This window comes from Solanum pennellii, chromosome 9 (genome assembly GCF_001406875.1).
Source record: "Solanum pennellii chromosome 9, SPENNV200".
Lineage (NCBI taxonomy): Eukaryota > Viridiplantae > Streptophyta > Magnoliopsida > Solanales > Solanaceae > Solanum > Solanum pennellii.
Genome location: NC_028645.1, coordinates 2,302,922 through 2,324,761, shown reverse-complemented (window position 1 = coordinate 2,324,761; position 21,840 = coordinate 2,302,922). Strand labels below are relative to the sequence as shown.

The window sequence follows — 21,840 nt, the reverse complement described above, 5'->3', positions numbered from 1 at the left end:
TTTCAACAGTTTAAGTATGAAACTCAAAAAAAGTGAATAGTTTAGGTGTGTTTTTGACACTTATCTCTATCTTTTAAGTACACAATTCTTTAACAATATTAATTGTAGAAAGAGTTGGACCACAAGAGGGGTATGATGTAGACAATATGTCCTAATACAAGTAGTAGTTGTTTTCCAAAGTCACAGCGGAAACAACTTTACCATTGCTCCGCGACTCCAATAGAAAAGGAAAGAAATGAGAAAGAGGCCCAAACTAGAAAGTATTTTGACTTGCATATCTTCAAAGATCCCAAAATCTCTGTGTATATATTTAAGACAATGCAAAACTAAGTCCCTTCAAAGTTCTAACACAGCAAAAAAAATTAGATTTTCCTGCTTTCTAAAGAACATTAACTTATCTCACTACACATGTTTATAATCCAAACTATAACACTAGTCCAGTAAAAAAAAAAAAAACTAAACTACAACATACAGTTCATCAGTTCCATGAACTAGATGATATCTTTATCTCTGTAATAATCTGTTTGAAGTTGGATCGAATTATCGTCTGAGTATAAAGTCATGGGGATATGATCACTCAACTCAGAAAACTCCATGGTCATTGCAGCCTCAATGCTGCTCTCTCTAAATCACTTTTATCTTTAAAGATGAAGGTAAATGACACACATCTCAAGAGAACGCTAGCTAACACGTCCTGTCTGATCGATCAGTGTACCCACCTGCTCTCCACATAACGCTCTTGATAAATTTCCAGGCCCATGAAGATTGAAAATAACAACTGCAAGAAAAGCAAAGCGTGTCAAGAAAGGGAACTAGACACACTTCCATGAAGTATGTCGATGAAAGATGGATATTAGAGGCAACATTCTATAGGAATTGTAAAGAGCATGCTCAGAAAATACGGACCAGGAAATGCATTCTCCTCGCATAGTGTAACAGCCATTAGGTCCAATGGGGAATCTCCTCCGGAAACAAGCTCCCTGAAGGAAATATGCTCAGCAACAACATTATTATTTCGGGAGTCACAGACATAGACACCGTCTACATTTGTAGCCTTGAGTATGGCATCAGCATGAACTGAAAAGGAAAAGTTTGAATCATTAACCACTCAGCGAGAATAAAAAACAGACATTTCGAGTGTAACATTACGTACTTTCAGAAGCTCTGAGTGCTGCAACTGTATCCGTTGAGAAGAGTGGATTTCCTGTGCCAGCTCCAATACCACCAAAGATCACAACTCTACCTTTTTCAAGATGCCGCATAGCCCGTTGCCTGCTGTATGGCTCAGTAAGCTCGGGCATGTTAAATGCACTTTGCACACGAGTTTGCACACCAACCTTCTCTAATGCCGACTGCAGCAGTATGGAGTTCATCAGAGTTGCCATCATTCTGCAAGATTAGGACATAATAGGCACAATTAGTTCATTAAAGAAGAATGGGAAATATCATTACCAAGTCTGGAAGTGAGAGCAAACTATCTCACATTAATGAACTAGACCATTAGTCAACACCAGTGGCATCACATTTTAAAATGATAACATACATAAGCCATTACAATATCATATTAAAAAATATATAGAAAATTAAACACAGTTTACGTATATTACTACAACTCTTCTTAATCGATTTCCTTGGCAAGAAAGAAGATGATAGCACAACCACAAAGGAGAAACATCATTCCATAAACATTTGTCGCCGTTCTTTACAAGTGTAACTCTTGAACTATTAGGCTCAGCCTTTTGTTAAGCTCCAAGAGGTCAGTGGTTTGAACCTAGACAACATCTTTTTACAGATGAGGCGCCTTCGAACTCGCGAGCTTTAGTTGAAAGCATGGCACCTGACCAGTAGAGCAACACAGCATGTTGTGTCAAGCAGTGTCATGTCAATGAATATATCTCATTTATGTTTCTGCCATTTAATTATATAATACTCCCTCTGTCCCTTATTACTTGTCCATTTTGACAAATCAAGAAAGGACAATTTTTTTTTACCTATTATACCCTAAATTAATTACTTTGAGAAAGGTAGAACTTCTTGAAAATATTAAGTTTTCGATTCATCCACTTCATAATTGATAAGTGTAAAATGATAAACTCACTATGTCAATGATTGTTATTCATTTCTTAATAGGGTGTGCCAATCCAAAGTGGACAAGTAATTAGGGACAGAGGGAGTACATATCTCGTATAAAAAATTGACAAAGAGGTGTCACATGACACCGCTTGTCCTCGAATAAATCTGCCCTGTTCAACACATACTTAAGACGAGATTGTGTGAAACAATTTTTTTATCTTTATGAAAGGGTAAAGTTTGTGTGAAATGATCTAGTTTATGCTTCTAATAGTCGAATCAAAATGAGAAAGAGCTTGACCGCAACTCTAGATCCCTCTGCCTTCTCCACATCCGTCCCCTCCCCCAAACCCCCATTAAACCTCACTCAAACTATACAAACCACATTCCAATCCCCTCCACTCTCTTTGTGCAACTTACCACCATGTCCTGCAAACCCCCATTCACCACCCCAAGCAAACCATTGGGTTAGCAGCCATCGGTATGGTATCGAGATGAAGCTAGTAGGTGACTTAGTGAATATGTTGAGGGGCAGAAGAAGGTAAGCATGGTACAAGGGCCAAGGACAGAGTAGCAGAAAAGCGGGTAAAGATTATCAAAGCTAGTTGACCTTTTAAATCAAATTTTGGGGATGGAATCATATGGTTTAATCCAACTTCATTTTCTCAAAGTTAAAAGTAGTCTTGGTTCTTCCACTAGCCATTAGGGGCAGACCCATGTATAACCTGCCGGGTATTCGTGCAAGCAACCATTCACCCGATGTGAATTACATATTGTTATATGGGAACTTATTATCAGATATCTTGGAGTCTTACCTTGGGGAGATGTGCAAAGGGGTTCGATACCTAAGTGTGGCTGTTATGACTCAAGTTATCTTTTTTTTTTTTACTTCATCAAAAAAAAAAAAAACTCAAGTTATCTTTTTCTGCTTTGATGTCAAATGTTTCCTTCTTTTTCTCCAATACAGATTCTTCATTCCTTTTCTTATACTTTATTTATGATTTTTCCTTTTAATTTGGTTTCAACTTAGTGATTCCTCCTCCCCCATTTAACTTTCTTCATTACCTTTACGTTTAGTTGTAAATTTTCTTCTATACTTGTGTAATTTCTTGTGACTTAAAAAATCAGTGTTCTCTTGTTTTCCTTGAGAAAATTTTGGCCGGTTCATTTTCTAAGAAATGAAGAGTTCTTTAAAACTAATATGTTTAAATAGTTGTGCACTTATATTATGCGATTATAGTAACTTTCTATCAAAAGAAAAGAGCACCCACAAGCTTACAATCCTGGATCCGCCACGGCTAGCCATATTCAAATTGAACTTTTTGTCAGTTCATTCAAGTTAAACTAACTATTTTAGCCAAACATTTGTTGCACTTACTATAAATTAAAAGCCCAGAATCTTGTAACCAAGGAACCTCAAATCAAATAATCATACCCATGTTTGTAGCGAAGTTGTTATCTTTTTTGGTAAAGCACATTAAAAAAATTTATTCCGCGTTTGTAAAGAGTACAAGCCTCTATAATTGTTATTACAAAGTAAAGGGGCAGCCCGATGCACTAAAGCTCCTAACTCCCACTATGCCCCGGGGTTCATAGACCTGAGTCTCTAGATTCAATTGTTTTCCCTTTCCCTTTCTTATAAAGACTATTCCACGGTTGTACAAAGTACAAGCCCCTATAGTTCATATTAGAGATCATTCAAAAAAAAAAATGATCTGCATGTCATAGACCAAACTCTCTAAATTCTTTTTTGTTCTTTATTCTCTTTTCCTCATGCATTTCAACTATTTAGTCATACCAATATTGACATGAATAAAGATAGCAATCATAATATATCTTAATAATTAAAAGCTACCAAAAGTATCTAACCGAAATAAAGAGTTACCATAGATATAAATATTCACTGGATTGTCAAGATCATCCGCATATGAGGATGTGAGTTTATCATTCCAACTCTTATATGAAAACAAACCAAATGAACGACAGTAAAATTTAGCTAACAATAGCACAACAAATTATAAAAGAGTCAGGAAAATTACCCAATTTGATAGGCAGTACATCTCTCCAATCCAGTTGAAGTTACCCATGTCTCTCCACAAAAGAAATTGCGTCCGCCAACAACTATTGCCACCTATGGCAACAATAAACATGCATATTTCAAGGGATCAGATTACATACAAATGTAATAATCCTCGGGAAAAAATTCAGAAGCTTTTCTGACTGATACCTCTATACCAAGACGACAAGCTATTGAGACTTCTGCAGCAAGTAGTGTGGCCACCTGGTTTATTAAAAATTCGAACTAAATTATCAGCATTCACAATAAAGTAAAGACTTGCTCCATTTACAAATACAGATAACTACATCTCACTTGATAAGGAAACAGAGTAAAAAATGTAGCAGAAATAAATGTAGCAACATCTTGCTTGCCCAATCGAATTCTCTTACACAAGCTAAAAAGGTTTTATGCATTCATCTCGCTGGTAATATTGACATCAAGTTTGTGATATATTCATTTCCATGGAAGGTCACAGGAAAATCACCAAGTGGTCATAACATGATTTCTTCATTGAATATAGAGTAAAAAAGTAATGACCATCCTACAAGAAAATCTAAAGCTCTTAGTCATCCCAAAATTCATAGACCTATTTGTCGTAGGCCAACCTACTTCGACAACAGCTTGAATTAAATTGGTAAAATTTCTTAGTAGAAGGAGAAAATAGACAATGGAATAAAAAGATCTATATGCAACAATACAGATAAGGTGGGATTAAGCTCCTTGTAAAAAAATTGAGCTTCAAGTTTTAGTCATGTTAATATGTTTACTTTAGGTCCACAAATTGGTTGATAAGAGTCTTTTGGTTATGTCAGAGTGTTTTGAGTTTTATGCCAGAAGATAATCTCGACTACTTTTAGCACTAGAGAAACTGAATGTTTATAAGTTTTGCTGAGACAGACTCCAACGGAGCGGCATGGACTAATAGTCAAACTTTAAGGAAAAAGATTTCCTCAGCGTTACAATCATTCTGAAATTCAAACTTAAAAGACATGTTTAGCTTCTTGACCTAAATAAGTTTTACTACTTTCATTTTGCAAATATAAGTCAACCCTGTATTCATGCAATAGATATGTCTCCATCAATAGATCCACTGATTTGTCATCCAAACTTGCTCGTAAAAAATGTCAACATGATGTAATATCTTGAATTTGACACTCGGAATGAAAATAATCACATAGCACGTCCTCTCCAAACTACAATCAAAATTTTAAGCCCAATTTGTTTCTTCCAGGGTTAAACAAGTTTTGCTTCAAAATATGAGAGTATATTGGTAGTAAATTAACCTTTGGATCGATGTTGTTTGCATCATTAGTGTTTGGTGTCATTCCAGCTAGTGCAGCACCACTAATTTTAAGAACTACCCTTCTCCACCTTGGACTCATAGAAGATTTCGCCTTCACAATCTGTCCGCTGGGACTAGGCACCGCTGTTCCATATCTGAAGAAGGTTAGAAGGAACAGAAATGTTAGATAATCCGCCAAACAGGAAGAACACTTCAAAGTATTTTATATGCAGATTTTCACTAGAATACAAGGTTAGCAAATAGCTGCTACATCAAAAAAAGAAAAGACGAGGAACTCCAATTTATGCTAAAACAGATACACATTTAACTGATTAGTTCTCCATAAGGGACAACTCGAAAATTAATTAATCTATTCTAAAAGACAATTGAAGATTTAGAATTTCCTACCAAATTAGAACACAAAATTCACATCTTAATAAAATGAATTACATAAGGACTATACCTCACTAAAAGCAAGAAAGATAACGATTTTGATAAGCAGTTCCCTGTGTATTGACAAAATAACTCATTCGTTAACCATATACAAAGATTCGTCTTATTTTCCAGCACAAGTTCATGTGATTCTTGCAGCAGAAAAATTAGTCTAAAAATGAAAAAAACCAAACAGAGAAATTTCATTCCACCACTGTTGTATTGACCTTGATTTACATCGAACACAATATCTTAAAGCCATATCGGTTATATGAATCATTTGTATCCATTCTACTAAATAAATCAACATATGTCATCTACAACACAGTCCCAAACAAGTTGAGGTCGGTTATATGAATCCCCACTCCAACATTTAAGCTCATTTTATGTCATCTTCGTACTAAATATTTTTATTTCAAAACCCAACGGTACTCGATAAGTCAAGGATTTTTATTAAAGGCAAACAACAACTACTAAGGCTCAGTCCCAACCAAGTTGACGTACTTCCCATTTAAGCTCATTTCATATCGTTATCATACTAAAGGTATTACCTTTTCGGTTGCCTGCCAGTGCTGGAGTTGTTCATTGGAACAATGGCTAAGTTAAGGATTTTTATTAAAGGCAAACAACAACTACTAAGGCTCAGTCCCAACCAAGTTGACGTACTTCCCATTTAAGCTCATTTCATATCATTATCATACTAAAGGTATTACCTTTTCGGTTGCCTGCCAGTGCTGGAGTTGTTCATTGGAACAATGGCTTTGTCTTCCTCAGATGTAGCTTTTACTGATATCGAATTCCCAACAATCTGCTCCATTTGCTTGAACCATGGCCAATGACTAATCGTTAAGCCGCCATTACTCATCCGATGTCTCTCCAATTTATACCTCTTCTTCAAATTATCAACTTTGTTCTTACACTGTTCTACACTCTTCGATTGCTTCTCGCATCTTTCACTCACCATCGCCGCCACTTCTTCCCAATCTCTCCCTCTAAGATTCCCTCTATTCAATTGCACAAATTTCTCCATATACGCCTCCAATAAACACGCTATCGCCGTGTCACTCCATTCTTCTCTATCCTTCCGGTACTCTCCGCTGCCACTACCGGAGGATGAGCTGATTCTCGATCTCTTATAACTATACGGTGTCCCGTTATCACTGATATCTTCTCGATCGGCTCGTTTCTCGTTTGATGATTTACCTCTCGATCTATTAACATTAGTGTCATTCTCAAACGGAATTGAATCGTTCTCGTAGGGGTTCACTCCGATATGATACGACTGTGCGTTATTGTCGCTGTATCCATCACCGTCGTCTTCATCGCCGGAAATGTTCTTCGGACTACCGGCGGAGATCGGCGGGGGATGGATTTGCACAGGCTTGTACCGGACGGAGGAGAAAGGTTGGTGGTGGTAATTAGGGTTTGCGGTGGTGGTGGTGGGAGTGACGGCGACGGCGGCGTTATCGTCACCGAGGAGAGAGAAATCGTCGTCACAAGAAGCCATGGACGACGTACGTTAGGGCTTGGGAAACGGAGAGAATAGACGACGTGAAAGGTAACGTTTGTGAGGTTCACCGTTTGGAACCGTTACAAATGTTGGAGTCCGTTAGGTAAAGTGAATTATTACAACTTCTAAATTACATGTCGTCGAGGTAGGTCGAAAAAGTACTAATGAGATCGATATGGTCTAGCTTGCTTATTAAGAAGATGATTCTAGATAGAAAGTTGGTATTGGTATGGCATGTTAATAGATGGTAGAGTGTGGTCGGGATTATCCGTTTATACTAATCGAATTGGGTATCGATTGGTTCGATTATGAAGTTTTATGGTTCGACTTATCAGTTATAGGTTTGTAGACATGTTAAATCGTATAGAACTATTAAGATATTTACTTAACGATTATTGATATTTATTGATCTAAACGTTAAGATACGATATAAGAGAAAAGCATAAAATTCACTTAGAAATAAGGTGATAAACCAAATGAACAATATAACATGAGTTGATAGATAGCATTTCGCTCAAAAGTAAACACTAATATATTGTAAAATAACCGAGAGATTGAGACAACTTGAAATTAAAAATGAAAAATACTCTTGGTTAAGAACTTTATATACCCGATGATATAAACGTAATCTATTAATTTACTATCGAGTCATCGGTTAACCCAACAAGTACAAACATAAATCTTTAAGAATCGATAAATAGAATAAAAAATTAAAATCATTGCTATAATCACCAAATCAATAATCGATTATCAATAAATCAATAACTTTCTTATAGTTTATGTTATTCTAGAAGTAAAGTGATTTGAAACTATTTAGCTTATGTAATATATTACATTGAGTATGTTAAATTATATTATCTCTAGAAAAAAAATTCAAAATGAAGAAAAATGTTGTGAAAGTGCTAAAACAAATTCTATATGATTTATCTAATTTTTAGTATATATAACGTATTTGAGATAGAGTTACAAAATTATTATTCATCGATTCAATTCGATTTTAAAATTTACCAGTTTGATTTATTAATTTGTAGGCATGCTAAATTATTATAGGACCATTAAGATATTCACTTATCGATTATTGATTGTTCTCGGTTTAACCGTTGAGATTTGACACAAAAAAACTTTGAAAATCACTTAGAAATAAGGTTACAAAACCAAATAAACAGTCCACATGACTTGACAGATTGCATCAAACGCAAACACTGTCACATTGTAGAATAACAGAGAGTTTGAGACAACCAAAAATAAAAGTATGAAACTAAACTCTAAGTCAAGGATCTTTATACCGAATGTTATAAATATAATCGTTTAGAACTGATAACCTGATAATTAAAAAAATCAAATCATTAGTAAACTCGTTAAGTCAGTTACCCATTATCAATAAATTAAGATTCTTTTTTCGATTCAACTTATCGATTATGGTTTGATTTTGAATAGTCCTATATTCCACTAAACATTCAACATGACAACATGGAATCTTATGGCCTAAATCGCCAAACATGAATTATTAATTATTAAAAAAATTCGCCTTTAAGATTAACTCCATTATAATTATTCAAATAAATATAAAATATATTTGATACGAAGAAAAATATTCACATATTTGGTACGTATGAAAAGTATTGTCCTACAATTGTGGTCAGAATCATTGAGTAAAAATAAAATTACAGCATTCAAGGATTAATCAGATGCATTAATTTTATTTAATTAAAAAACAAAGGGCCATAGCCCATGGAATTTGACATTTTGATAATTGATCTATGTGGAAAAAAAAAAGTGAAATAAAAGGGGGCCTATATTATTTCTTACACTTTTATTAGGGTTTATATATATTCTGATATTTTCTGAAATATAATTATAAAAATAATTGCTATAAAAGAATCTAATTAATTATGAAAATTTCAATAGAATAGTTAAAAGCTTTGCATCATTTTCCAACCTCAAAGTTCGATAAAAATTATTTCACTATGTTTTAATAAATCGACACATTTAACTTCATATTGTATATATGTTGTAGGAAAATTAAGAATAACCATTTCACATTTTCAATTATCTTGTTGCTTTTCTTCGTATTATTTATACTATAATTTCACCTCGAAATATATAATAATCCATCCATTTTATCATATCTATTTTGATTTAATTTAATGAAACATGAAATTTAAAAAGCTATATTTTATTTATTTATTTACAATCATGAATCAAAAAGGTAAAATCCCATATAAATGTATTATGTTCATATGCTAGAGTATCAATAAGAAAACTTAAATGATGAAATTAAAAGTTCTCCAAATGATCAAAAGTACATAAAAATAACCATTCTAATATTAAAACCACACCATAGAAAAAAATAATTTTATAAATTAGATTGTACATTTATCGAAGTGAAAAATATCAGGTAATTTCTTTCCATATAAATATTATCGAATACTGTTATTTGATATCTGTGTTGATGAGTCATAACATATATCTCGTGAAATTAGTTGAGATATACATTAATTTGCTCATAAGCTATGATTATAGAAAACGTTATTCTCGTTTTATCATTATACGAGAACAAATTTAATTAAGGTGCTCGCGAGTTAACGCAAACATTGTCACGTGCTTAGCCCACCAAAAAAACTAAACTACCAAACTATTCAGTTTTGTGCTTTCTGTGATCTCTTCTTTCTCTATAAAAAAAGAAAGTTCTCTTTTTTTTTTCATTCTTCTTCAGAAAAAACTGATTCATTTTGTTAATTTTTTCACTAACAAGACCATGCATTCAAATCATTTACTTCTTGAAGAACCCATTAGGATGGCTTCCATATTGGAGCCATCCAAAGCTGTGAGTTTCCAAAAAAAAACCATTTTTTTTCATGCTTTAGATCTGTATTTTTTCATATGATTTGTGTATTTAAGGTGATAATAACTAATGGGGTTTGTTTAATTTTTAAAATCTTGGTAGGGTTTTTTTCCTGCAATGACGAAGATTGTTGGAACATTGGGTGCAAAATCTCGATCCGTTGAGGTTCTTTCAGCATGTCTTAAAGCTGGAATGTCAGGTATTAATATATTGAAAATTTTCAGTTTTTTTTTTTTTTGGAAATGTTGTGATGAATGGTTAAAAGGGTTTGTTTTGATTGTTATTTTTGTTGGATTTGTAGTGGCAAGATTTGATTTTTCATTGGGTGATACTAAATATCATCAGGAGACATTGGAGAATTTGAAGAGTTCTATTAAGAGCACTAAGAAGCTATGTTCTGTATGTATTATATTGTATTGTGTTGTATTCTATTGTTTGATGAATACCATGTTCGGTTTAGATTGTATTGGTTTACGTTGTTGCATAATGTCACCTCACACATCTAATTTTTAGTATGATTTGAAATTTGAATTCATTGTTTTTGCCTTTTTTTGAATAGTGATAGTTACTCTTTTTGTCACTCAGTTATATTTTGATTGTAGTCGTTGTGATATTCGACAAAGCACGTTTAACCTTCAACTAATGGAAATTTGTGCCTCTTGATCCTTTACGTAGGAAATGTGTTGTGTTTTGAATATTTTTAGAACTATGTTATTGTTGAGTATGGAGTAATAGTACAAGATTATCGTGGGAATGAGTAATCATGAGGTGGAACAATTTGGAATCATTGATAAATTTGTGAATATTCACAAGCAAAGGGATCAAAAGTGCACTTTTCAATTAATTAGAGGTCAAATGTGTTTAGTCAGATGTCACAAGGAGTAAAATCAATATTTATCACCAACAGAGGTGATAAAAAGTGCTATTAACCCTTTTAAAATAAGAACTGTGTATGTAGAAACGATATAAGATGTTCTATAAATCACAAGTTTTAGTTGTTAAAATATATTTGAAAACTGTTAACTGGATACTTAAAGTGGACTTGTCGAATAGTTGAGTGTTGTTACTTTTGAGTTAAAGGGAGTATTATCTTGCATTTGTGAACAAGCAAATGGATAAATTGTAGATCATATACTCTCCTCCACATTTTGCGTTGCCTCTATTCACTTCCACGGATTCAGTTACAACTATGTCATTGCACCTTTTGAGCATTGTCCAGTAACTTGACAAGGGTATTAAGACTATTTTTGTTTTCATTTTGTCAGGTCATGCTAGATACTGCAGGTCCAGAGCTAACGGTTGTTAATAAGAGTGAGAAACCTATTTCACTTGAGGCAAATGCAACTATTACTCTTACACCTGATGAAGGCCAGGAAGCATCTTCTGAAGTGTTTCCAATCAATTTTGGTGGATTATCCAAGGTTCAATTAGTTCCCTTCGTCTTTGCTTTGCATTTTCCTCTGCAGTGCATTTTGGTAACCAAAAAGTGTTTCCAATGGAAGGGAAAAGAGCAAATTCAATCTGAATTTGATGGCGAGAATATCATCAATATTGTTGATTAGGAGGGGTGAATGTCCTTCATGATATTAAATTATGGTGTTAATTTTTTCTTGCAGGCAGTGAAGAAGGGAGACACAATTTTTATTGGCCAATACCTCTTCACAGGAAGTGAAACGACGTCTGTGTGGCTGGAGGTATAACATTATCAAGCCTCCTTATTTCCCTAGCCACCCTATGTTTTTTTAATCCGTTGTGTTTAGCTACAGCTGTTTATGTTTAAGTTTGTCTATGAGTATATTTTGCAATGTGTTTGCAACTGCACAATTATGAACTTTTTTGACAAAGACAGTTACTCCCTCTATTTCAATTTGCTTGTCTGGTTTTGACTTTTAAATCTTGTGGTTTTAAGCTAAAGATATGTTGATTGTAAATAATTTAATGTTCAAAAAATAATATATGTTGAATGTACCAAATGTCCTTTAATTTTGTCATCTTAAACACCTCATGTGGAATGTTGGAAATAAAAAAGTTGCCAAAAAGGGTAAGAGGCATTCTTTTTTTTTAAACAAACGAAAAAGGAAAATAAGACAAACTAATTGAAACTGAAGGATTAATACTACTGCTCCAGTAAGAAGCAGTTTAAGGTTGTTTGAATCCGCTGATTAAGAATTCCAAATATCGTTGCACAGGTAGATCAAGTGAAAGGGGATGATGTAGTTTGCATTGTCAAGAACTCTGCCACGTTAACTGGGTCATTGTTCACTCTGCATGCTGCTCAGATTCACATTGATTTACCTACTCTCTCAGATAAAGATAAGAAGGTAAGTTACTCAAACTTCATAGAACCGATAAAAATCATCCTGTTCATTATGTGTGCAATTAGTGAAGTTCATGTTACAAACTCACATGGTTATGGAAAAATTTCTGTGAGAACTTTGTGGTTGAGTAAATATGTCTGTTTATTCTTGAGGACTTAAGCTGAGGCTCTATCAGAAATAGCCTGTCTACCTCCCCGAAGGTAGGAACACAGTGTACATACTACCCCGCGCTTACCCCACTTAAGGGATTACATGGGATATGTTGTTTTTGTTGTTGTTATTCTTGGGGACTTGGACACTTAATAGAAGTGTAAAGATTTACTTATCTATTTTATAGAAATTGTAATTAGGCTTTTTGTGTATGTATGAGATGAGTCTTAAGATGGATGTGATTTTGTTTAGTTATGTAAGCATGGATTGGTGGGACCTACTCAAGTTCTCGTCCCATCTTTCCACTTTCTGTAGCAATATCTTGGCAATGCCAAAATTATGTCCTTTCTCTTGATATTTGAAGTTCTAACTTTTATTACACCCAGAAAGAGTTTCAAGGGTTCCTCTATTATCTCTGGTACTTTAATATTGGCTAATGACTATACTACCTTAATGTTAATGCAAGCATATTATTTTTGAATTATGGTGATTATCCTCCCTCAAACTACTTATTTCTCTGTCGTCTGCCTCGTTAATGGTTTGGCTTTGTGCAGCAATTTGTTTTGACTTTTTTGTGGTGCTCTTGGAATGCTAATTGAATCAGGTTATTAGCACATGGGGAGTCCAAAACAAAATTGATTTTCTTTCATTATCATTTACCAGGCATGCTGAGGATGTTCGTGAGGTAATGATTACACTGTCTTCTTTTTTTCTTTATGTATTTTCTTTATTCAATTAACCACATTTATGGTCTTCATAATGCTACATTTTATAGTTAGTCTTGTATTGAGTTTTCATGTTTTTCATTTATATTTAGATCTGTTATACACCCCTGCTCATGTTTGATTCTGTCTTCTAATGGCCAAGTACGTAAATATTTCTGGTTTATGAGTGGCGAGGCTTGGATCTAAGACTTTTGGACCTTTGTCTTCTTTAGTACCATATGTGGTTTGTGTGAGCACCTCGTCTAAAATTTAAACCGTTGAGAGGGGACAACATTATTTATTTATTCATTTAGGTTTATAACAGCTTGAATACAAATCAACCTCATTGGATCTTTATTCTTTTATAAATTCAGGCACGTGAATTCTTATGTAAGCTGGGTGATCTAAGCCAAACTCAGATCTTTGCCAAAATTGAAAACGAAGAGGTTAGTTGGTAAACTGTTATTTTCTGTCTGATCTTTTCATTTGGATAGTCCTTTGTGAGATTGGTATTGAATATGATAAATTGTCGGGCTTGCAATTTACTTCTTTCCGTGGTGATTTATGTAGGGCTTGAAACATTTTGATGATATACTTCAAGAGGCTGATGGGATCATCCTTTCTCGTGGAAACCTTGGTATAGATCTCCCACCTGAGAAGGTAAGTTTGATTCTGTTAATTTTTCTTCTCTTTTTTTCTTTTTGAGCTGAGGGACTATCGGAAACAACCTCTATACCTTCCAAGTTAGGGTAAGATCTAAGTACACTCTACCCTCCCCAAACCCCACTTGTTTGATTACATGGTATGTTGTTTTGTTGGTAATCCCATATTTTATCCCGGGATTATTATCTTTAGCCACCAACCAAACCCCAGTGTTTCAGCTTTTGGGGGGTGACAATGTATCCATTTAGCAATTGAATTGAGTGATATGGAGGCAAACACTCCAACCTCTCCTGTTAACTTATCGTCGTTGCAAAATACTGAATGTATTGTAATCATCATTTCTTAGTAGGATCATCATTCAACTAATTTTTGATGGTACACAGGTGTTCTTGTTCCAGAAGGCAGCTGTTTACAAGTGTAACATGGCTGGCAAGCCTGCTGTAGTAACACGTGTTGTTGATAGTATGACTGACAATCTTAGGCCAACTCGTGCCGAAGCAACAGATGTTGCTAATGCTGTCTTGGATGGTAATCTTGCTGCCCATCTTAGTGGTTCTACTATCCCTTATTGTCTCTGAAGATTGCAGTTCCTTTTTTCATCCTTCATATGATGCCTTGTTAGTTTGTTTCTGGTAGGAGTTTTTGACATTTAACATTTGTGCAGGTACTGATGCAATTCTTCTTGGTGCTGAAACTCTACGTGGATTATACCCAATTGAGACTATTTCAACTGTTGGAAAAATTTGTGCTGAGGTGATTTTCATTTTTTTTCCTGAACCTTTGTGTGAAATAAGAGGATCTGTGTGCAATATTTTACTCTTTTGGCAATATTTTCCACGTTAAGTACATTCTACAATGGTTTACATTTGAACACCTTTTTACTTGCCAAGTCATCAGTAGTTGGTTTATTGTATGACATATTAAGGGACATTTTCTCAGAAAGGTCTACTCTTGTCAAATACATGGCGTAGTAGTTATCTTCAGGATCAGATTATGGGATGAAGGATACTGTTATGATCCAATTGCAATGTATGGGACTTTAGTCCCACATAGGTTTAATGGGGAGCTGATGTGGGGCTTATATAGCTTTGGGATCTCCCACCTCAATAGCTAGTTTTTGGGTATCAGAGACACCAACCGCCTACGTGCTCGGCGTGCCTTGGCTGGTGACACTGGTATTACAGTGTTAGCCCAGGGCTAGAAATGGTCTAGCACATAGACATTAAGGACGACGGCTGTTGAGCATGATGGTTTGTTATGATCCTATTATAAAGTATGGAACTTGAGTCCCACACCGGTTTAATGGGGAGCTGATGTGGGGCCTATATAACCTTGGGCTCTTCCACCTCAATGGCTAGCTTTTGGGGTGTGGTTCTCCCTGAATTGTATCAGATACTCTAAGTCCCCACCCCCTCGTAATGTTTACCACCTTCCGGGTTTTTTTTCCAGAGAATACAGGGAGTAGCCCTAGTTAACAATTAATTTCCTTGCAGGCAGAGAAGGTCTTTAACCAAGATTCATACTTCAAGAGAACAGTCAAATTTGTTGGGGAGCCCATGTCACATCTGGAATCAATTGCGTCCTCTGCGGTATTCTTTTGAACATAAATCCGTTTCTTGAAATGATATGAGAGAATTCCGGAAATTTAATAGATTTCTTCATTTGCGTACAAGTTCTAAAGAAATGACTATTTATCCACTTGCTGTTTAGGTCCGGGCAGCAATTAAGGTGAAAGCATCAGTAATTATTTGTTTCACTTCATCTGGAAGGGCAGCACGGTAATCTCTGTTCTTACGAAATTTCTTAGAATTTATACTATATCTTTATTATTAAGAGCTGTAAATGGTTACCTTTACGTGCTCAGATTGATAGCCAAATATAGGCCAACAATGCCAGTATTGTCTGTTGTAATTCCTCGACTGAAGACAAATCAATTGAAGTGGAGCTTTACCGGCGCATTTGAGGTATACCCTTATTATTATCCTTTCAAGAATCAAATCCAGTTCATGATGTTCTGACCTTTTTAATTCATTTGAACTATTATGTTCCTCACAGAACATAGTTTATCCAATACTTCTTCACTTCCTTATTACTTATTATCAGTCAAATTTTATGATGGAATGCTTTCTACTCAACCCCAACACAAAATCCGTAAGAGAATAACAGAGAATGTAATCCTATCAGTTTTGGTCTCAAGTAACGACTAAAGCCATGATAGTATCTGAGAACTGGATTATAGTTATTCTTAATTTTCCTAATCTTAAGTGACTCTTGTTACTCTTACTTTCATATCATCCCGTTTCTTGCTGGTCAATTTGTTTGCTCAATTATATTGCTATAGATTTTTTAACATGTGACTTATCTGTCAGACTAACAATGATTTAGAGTTGCAATATCGAGTATCAGAGGCCCTCCATAATTTCCTTGGTCATTTATTTCCATGTCCACTGTTAATAGGACGATCTCTTAGTCTGTCCTTTCACCTTCTTCCGTCTTCCTGCTTTTCTCATTGCTTCCGAACTATTTAGTAGGATTTCGGGCAAATTTAAGTCTAAGTTGAAAAAAAAAGTGTGTTGAAGTTGTTCCTTATTCCTTTTATTTCATTAAGAAGCTCACAGGTTTTAAATTTTTGTAACTTCTCCATGTTCAGGCAAGGCAGTCTCTTATTGTGAGGGGTCTTTTCCCAATGCTTGCTGATCCTCGACATCCTGTAAGTCTCATCGTCTTGGTGTTCCATATTTTCCCGTTTGCATCACTTTGTACTTATTTAGTTTATTTTTGAAGTAGGGTATGAGTTCTGAACTCGCCACTGAACTCATAGCTCATTTTACTTATTGGATTCTCGATTAAATATTTTCCTGATACAAATACCGGGTTTAAACAAAAACTTCTTGATTTGTCCAAACTAGTACTTACACTATAGCTTCGCCCCTGAACCTTGATTATACTTACTTTACTCTTTCCATAGGCTGAGTCTACGAATGCATCAAACGAGTCTGTGCTGAAAGTTGCCCTCGATCACGGGAAGGCCTCAGGAGTTGTGAAGTCCCACGATCGAGTTGTCATCTGCCAGAAAGTTGGAGACGCGTCGGTGGTTAAGATTATTGAACTGGAAGGTTAAGCTTCTAGTTATCCTTCTTTTTTTTTTTGGATGTGATGGTAGAGTGTTAAAGTCATCAGAAGTTGAGGTTCTAATATTGATATCCTATAGTTAGTATATTGTGGACAATTCTTGTGGTCAGAACTTGCAATTTCGAGAGACAAGTATCTCGTGGAAGTAGTCGAGCTGGTTCCGACATCATGATTATAAAAAAAAAAAATAGAAGAAAGAGAAGTATGGTGTCTCTTATCTAGTTTAGGTATATGAGTCTTGTTTATTTTTCTTCTTGATGTTATGGAGATGTCCATAACAAGTTATTTTGTTATGTTTATTACCACTCAGATATTATTAGTAATAAAAAATTTTGAAGTATGTTTTCATTCATGTTATTAGGAGTCTTTTGTCTGCTTTAAGATTTATATGTCAGCAGAAAATATAAAAAGAAATCAAAATTACTGAATATTAAAAATAAAACTATTTCAAAAGAGAGGTGGATACAAAATTTGAATTTTTAATAAATATAGAGGGTTTGGATTGAAGTTATTGAATTATGTCGCACTAGTAATCCGTGAGTTTTGCCCTTTATTCCAAATAGAGTTATTAATGAGTATCAAACAATATGTGGTTTTAGATATGTCGTAACATTTATGCGATAGTAATAAAATAATGTAGCTAAAGGTAAAATGAAAAGTTACAAAGTTTGAATTATTTTAAAACATACAAGTATATCACTACTAAAAAATGTAGAGAACTTCTAGCGTTAGGAAAATTATAATTATATAATATTCAATTACGATAGGCTTAAATGAAATGACAAGGACAACGAAAAATTTGGACAGATGATATGACTAAACTAACTAACAAACGGGTGTGTCACCAATAAGGATTGTGATGGAATGGATAAGATCTCTTCACCCTTAATTAGAAATCTTAAATTCAACTTCTGAATATGGAAACAATTTTTCTAGGAAACGCTTCTTCAAATGAACTTACACAATTCTAATCTGGATTAATTGAAGCTCTAATAGTACATCGAATAAAAAAAAATGGTATGTGATGTTTGATCATATGAGTTATATATAAGTTATATAAAAATCAACTATAACATAATCAATTGATCATATGTGTTATATATAAGTTATATAAAAATAAACTATAACACAATTAACAAGCGCCCATGGCCTAATGGATAAGGCGCTTGACTTCTAATCAAGCGATTGTGGGTTCGAGTCCCACTGAGCGTGCATTTTTTTTACTTCTTTCAAAATTATTGTTATTTTAAAGTTTAAAGAGTATTTAACACACTCGTCATCAATATTTTTAAAGAGTCCAACAATTATTGTCGCACCCATTTTATATCTTGAAGAGTATATAATACACATACTCATTGATATTTCTAAAGAGTTCGAATAACATAAATGTATCATCAGACAAATTAAGCCTATGAGAAAACTCAAAAAGACTTTGAATTAAGATTTAAATTTGAAAAAAAAAACACAAGACAAAGTTTCTCTATATATATGTATAGATTAAAACTTGCAGATGGAGCCTCGATTCCAAATTTAGTTGGAATCCAATGGAGGTACTAGACACCGGGCTAAAAAAAACAAGCTAGGTGATTATATCATTGATGTAGTAGTATGAACCTATGTTATTCGAACTTTTCGAAATTATTGCTACACCTGCATTAAGATTCTCCACAATGAACCACTTTAAAGAGTATCTTACACACTCGTCATCAACATTTTTAAAGAGTCAAAAAACCATCTCCAAAATGGACTACTTCAGGAGTATGTGATACACATTGTGTCATCAAGAGTCCGAGCAACATAGATATAAACTGAAGTTAGATGAGATGAATGGAAAACTATTAAGAAGCAACAAAAGACTTTGATTCAAGATTCAAATTAGGAAAAACATATATACATACTATATATATACATAATATATCTGATCTATTAGCTTAGTTCCTGATAATATTGTACAATTTTTTCATCATCCAGTAACAGAAGAAGGGTCACTATTCCTATGGTTATTGTTTGGATGGTGTTGATGATAATCAAGAAGTTCAAGCTCTTTTTGTTTCAACAAAAGCACCATTCTTTCATTCTCCAATTTTTTCCTCTCATTGATTAGTTTATCCCTTTCCATTTCCCTCTCCTTCTTGCTTATAAACTTCTTCCATTTCAACCTTTGCTTTTGGAGCTCAAATGCTTGACACAAATAGCTAACATGTTGTTCTTCTAATTGCATCATTTTAGTTTTCATCCATTGCATCTTCTCAAGTGGACTCCTCCCTCTATCTTGGACTACATTAGCCAATTCAGTACTCAATTGTTGTACCATTGGTGATGAAGTTCCCAACTTTCTTTGCCTCTTTCTTGATCTTTCATCCATGTCATCGTCCTCCTCTTCGTGGCTCTGATGGTCGTGTTCGTGTCCTCCTCTTGCACCAGACACCTCATCATCGTCATCCTCCTCATCTTCATCCTCATCCTCCTCGTCCTCGTTCTCCTCGTCATTTTCCCCCCCTTTTGGCATTTTAGACCCTACTACTAAACTAGCACCAATTCTTGGATTTGTATTTTCTGATGAATGCAAACACCTCTGTTGCTGTTGTTGCTGCTCTGATAGGTTTTGATGAGCTTGTGGATTAGCAACTCCACTCCCACTACCACCATTATGACCACAACTATTATGATAAGCACACATTTCTCTAAAAAACAAGTGCTTAGAATTCAACAACTTCTTCACCTCTTCTTTCATTTTTGGTGATAAATGATCCATTGTTTCAAGCAACTTTTGATTCTCCACAACTCTACAAGAAGTACCTTTTCCAAGAATGTCATTAACCCTCTTGTACCTTTTATTCAAGTCATTGAATTTGTCTTCACATTGTTGTGGAGACACATAAAAACCCCTTTCCATCATAGCTCTAGAAACTGATTTCCATTTCCCCTTTTTTTGCAAAACCCCTACACCCCCACCCCCACCACTACCACCTTTCTTTTTTCCACTTGAATCATTGTTGTTATTCCCTTCAGAACCAACTTCATCACCAATATAATAGACCACCATAATCAACAACCTAACCATATTATCAGTCCACTTCATTCTTTGCCAAGGACAAGTTTTATTACCATTCCTTTTACCATCATCAGTACTATTATTGTCAGCACTAACACCAGGAACAGGTTCATCATCATCACTAAAATTCAAGCTTTGATTTTTAGCCTTGTTGTTACCAAATGGAAAAACTTGCCTCAATGTTTGTTGTTGGTTATCATTATTTTCTTGATGTGCAAATGAAACCATGGGGTGGTGGTGGGGTGGGGGCTGGGGGTGAGGTGGAGGTGGAGGTTGTTGATGCAAGTGATGGTGAGTGTTCTGTTGAGGGATTTGATGATGCAATGACATTTCTAATCCCAACATACCAGGACCCATATTTGAATATAAACTACCAGAATCCATCTAAATCATCAAAAAAACTTCAAAATCTTATTATAAACACAAAAAATCAAATCTTTCAAAAACCCCACAAGGCAAAATCTTATGATAAACCACAAAAATCAAAACTTTCAAAACCCCACAAGGCAAAATGTTATGATAAGCACAAAAACCATCACTCCCACAGGAACACTCTTAACCCTATGAACACAAAATGGTAACAAAAACCAGAGGAAAAATTAGCTTAAATTCTAAAGAGAAAGTTAAGTAAACATCACCAGACTACCAAGACTTCATTTTTCACTGGATAAAGATTCAATCTTTGCAACAAAAAGCAGCTAAAACTTCAAGAAAAGCAAACAAGACTAGTTTTTTTTTATGTTTTGAGAGCAATTTTGTGTGTGGGGTTGTTTGTTTTTTTGAGAAGTGAAAATGAGAGAGAAAAGGAAAGTTTTATACAAGATTGAGCAGCTGGTTTTTCAAGCTGTGGGAGGATTCTTGGTTTTGTGATTATACAGATAAAAACTGCCCATAGTTTTTCACTTTTCAACAAATTTGTCAGCTAAAACTTTGGTTTTTCCTATTTTTTTAAAATAATAAAGTGAGAGAGTCCCACAGAATTTTGCAAAACTATCACTTTTTTTTTTCTGTTACTTTTATTGTGGTTTTGCAATGTGTTCTATTTATAGCCATTGGATGTGGATTGTGGAGTGATATTAAGGGATTGTTTGGTTAGAGTCTTAAAAGAGATGTTTGATCATCAAATTTTTTCAAGTTGAAACTTCAAAAAACACACTTAATTATAAATTTTGGAATTCAACTTGAAGTTGAGGTAAAAAATTCACTTCAAATTATTCACAAAAAGTAATTTTCAAATTATCACTTTGAAAATAAATTATTTTTTTTAAAATTTTATAATGAAACATGGACAAACGCGCGCGTGATACAAGCTAAAAAGTTATTTTATACAATAGTTTTCCTTATTTTACTAACCAAACAACCCCTAAGTGAAGAAGGGCAAAATTGTAAATTAATATTAGCTAGGCAGTTTAGAATCTTAAAAAGAAGATTTTGACCTTATTATCATAAAAGGAGATGTACAACTTGTAATGCAAAAAGTACTAAAAAAAATCTAAGTTGGTGGTTTTATAGTGCCATCCATTTTATATAAGTGGTTTTCTTTGGTGGAGATTCTAAGGTCTTCCAAGGATCAACTTGTGGGACCTACTACATAGAGATTAAAAAAAATTGGTGTGGGGT

The 21,840-nt window shown here is 34.4% G+C and overlaps 3 protein-coding genes and 1 non-coding gene across 4 annotated transcripts; 2 read left to right on the top strand and 2 right to left on the bottom strand.

Moving 5' to 3' along the window:
* Positions 1–254: 254 nt before the first annotated feature.
* Positions 255–7,501, bottom strand: LOC107029340. Its single transcript, XM_015230732.2, has 7 exons — positions 6,557–7,501; positions 5,413–5,566; positions 4,298–4,351; positions 4,110–4,201; positions 1,154–1,389; positions 907–1,077; positions 255–778 (listed from the first exon to the last, which is right to left on the bottom strand). The coding sequence occupies exons 1-7, from the start codon at positions 7,348–7,350 to the stop codon at positions 681–683; spliced, it is 1,599 nt and encodes a 532-aa protein (XP_015086218.1). The 5' UTR covers positions 7,351–7,501; the 3' UTR covers positions 255–680.
* A 2,519-nt stretch (positions 7,502–10,020) lies between these two features.
* Positions 10,021–17,511, top strand: LOC107029266 (pyruvate kinase 1, cytosolic). The gene is made up of 16 exons (XM_015230646.2): positions 10,021–10,180; positions 10,301–10,397; positions 10,500–10,597; positions 11,464–11,619; positions 11,815–11,892; positions 12,388–12,519; positions 13,271–13,351; positions 13,745–13,816; positions 13,941–14,030; positions 14,417–14,561; positions 14,698–14,786; positions 15,527–15,622; positions 15,744–15,811; positions 15,898–15,997; positions 16,684–16,743; positions 17,002–17,511. The coding sequence occupies exons 1-16, from the start codon at positions 10,112–10,114 to the stop codon at positions 17,152–17,154; spliced, it is 1,584 nt and encodes a 527-aa protein (XP_015086132.1). The 5' UTR covers positions 10,021–10,111; the 3' UTR covers positions 17,155–17,511.
* Positions 17,512–18,304: 793 nt separating this feature from the next.
* On the top strand, positions 18,305–18,377 carry TRNAR-UCU. The gene has a single exon. It is a non-coding gene; the product is annotated as a tRNA-Arg (tRNA).
* Positions 18,378–19,003: 626 nt separating this feature from the next.
* Positions 19,004–21,200, bottom strand: LOC107029590 (nucleomorphin). Its single transcript, XM_015231024.2, has one exon. It carries the CDS (start codon positions 20,602–20,604, stop codon positions 19,129–19,131), a length of 1,476 nt encoding a protein of 491 aa, XP_015086510.1. The 5' UTR covers positions 20,605–21,200; the 3' UTR covers positions 19,004–19,128.
* Positions 21,201–21,840: the final 640 nt, after the last annotated feature.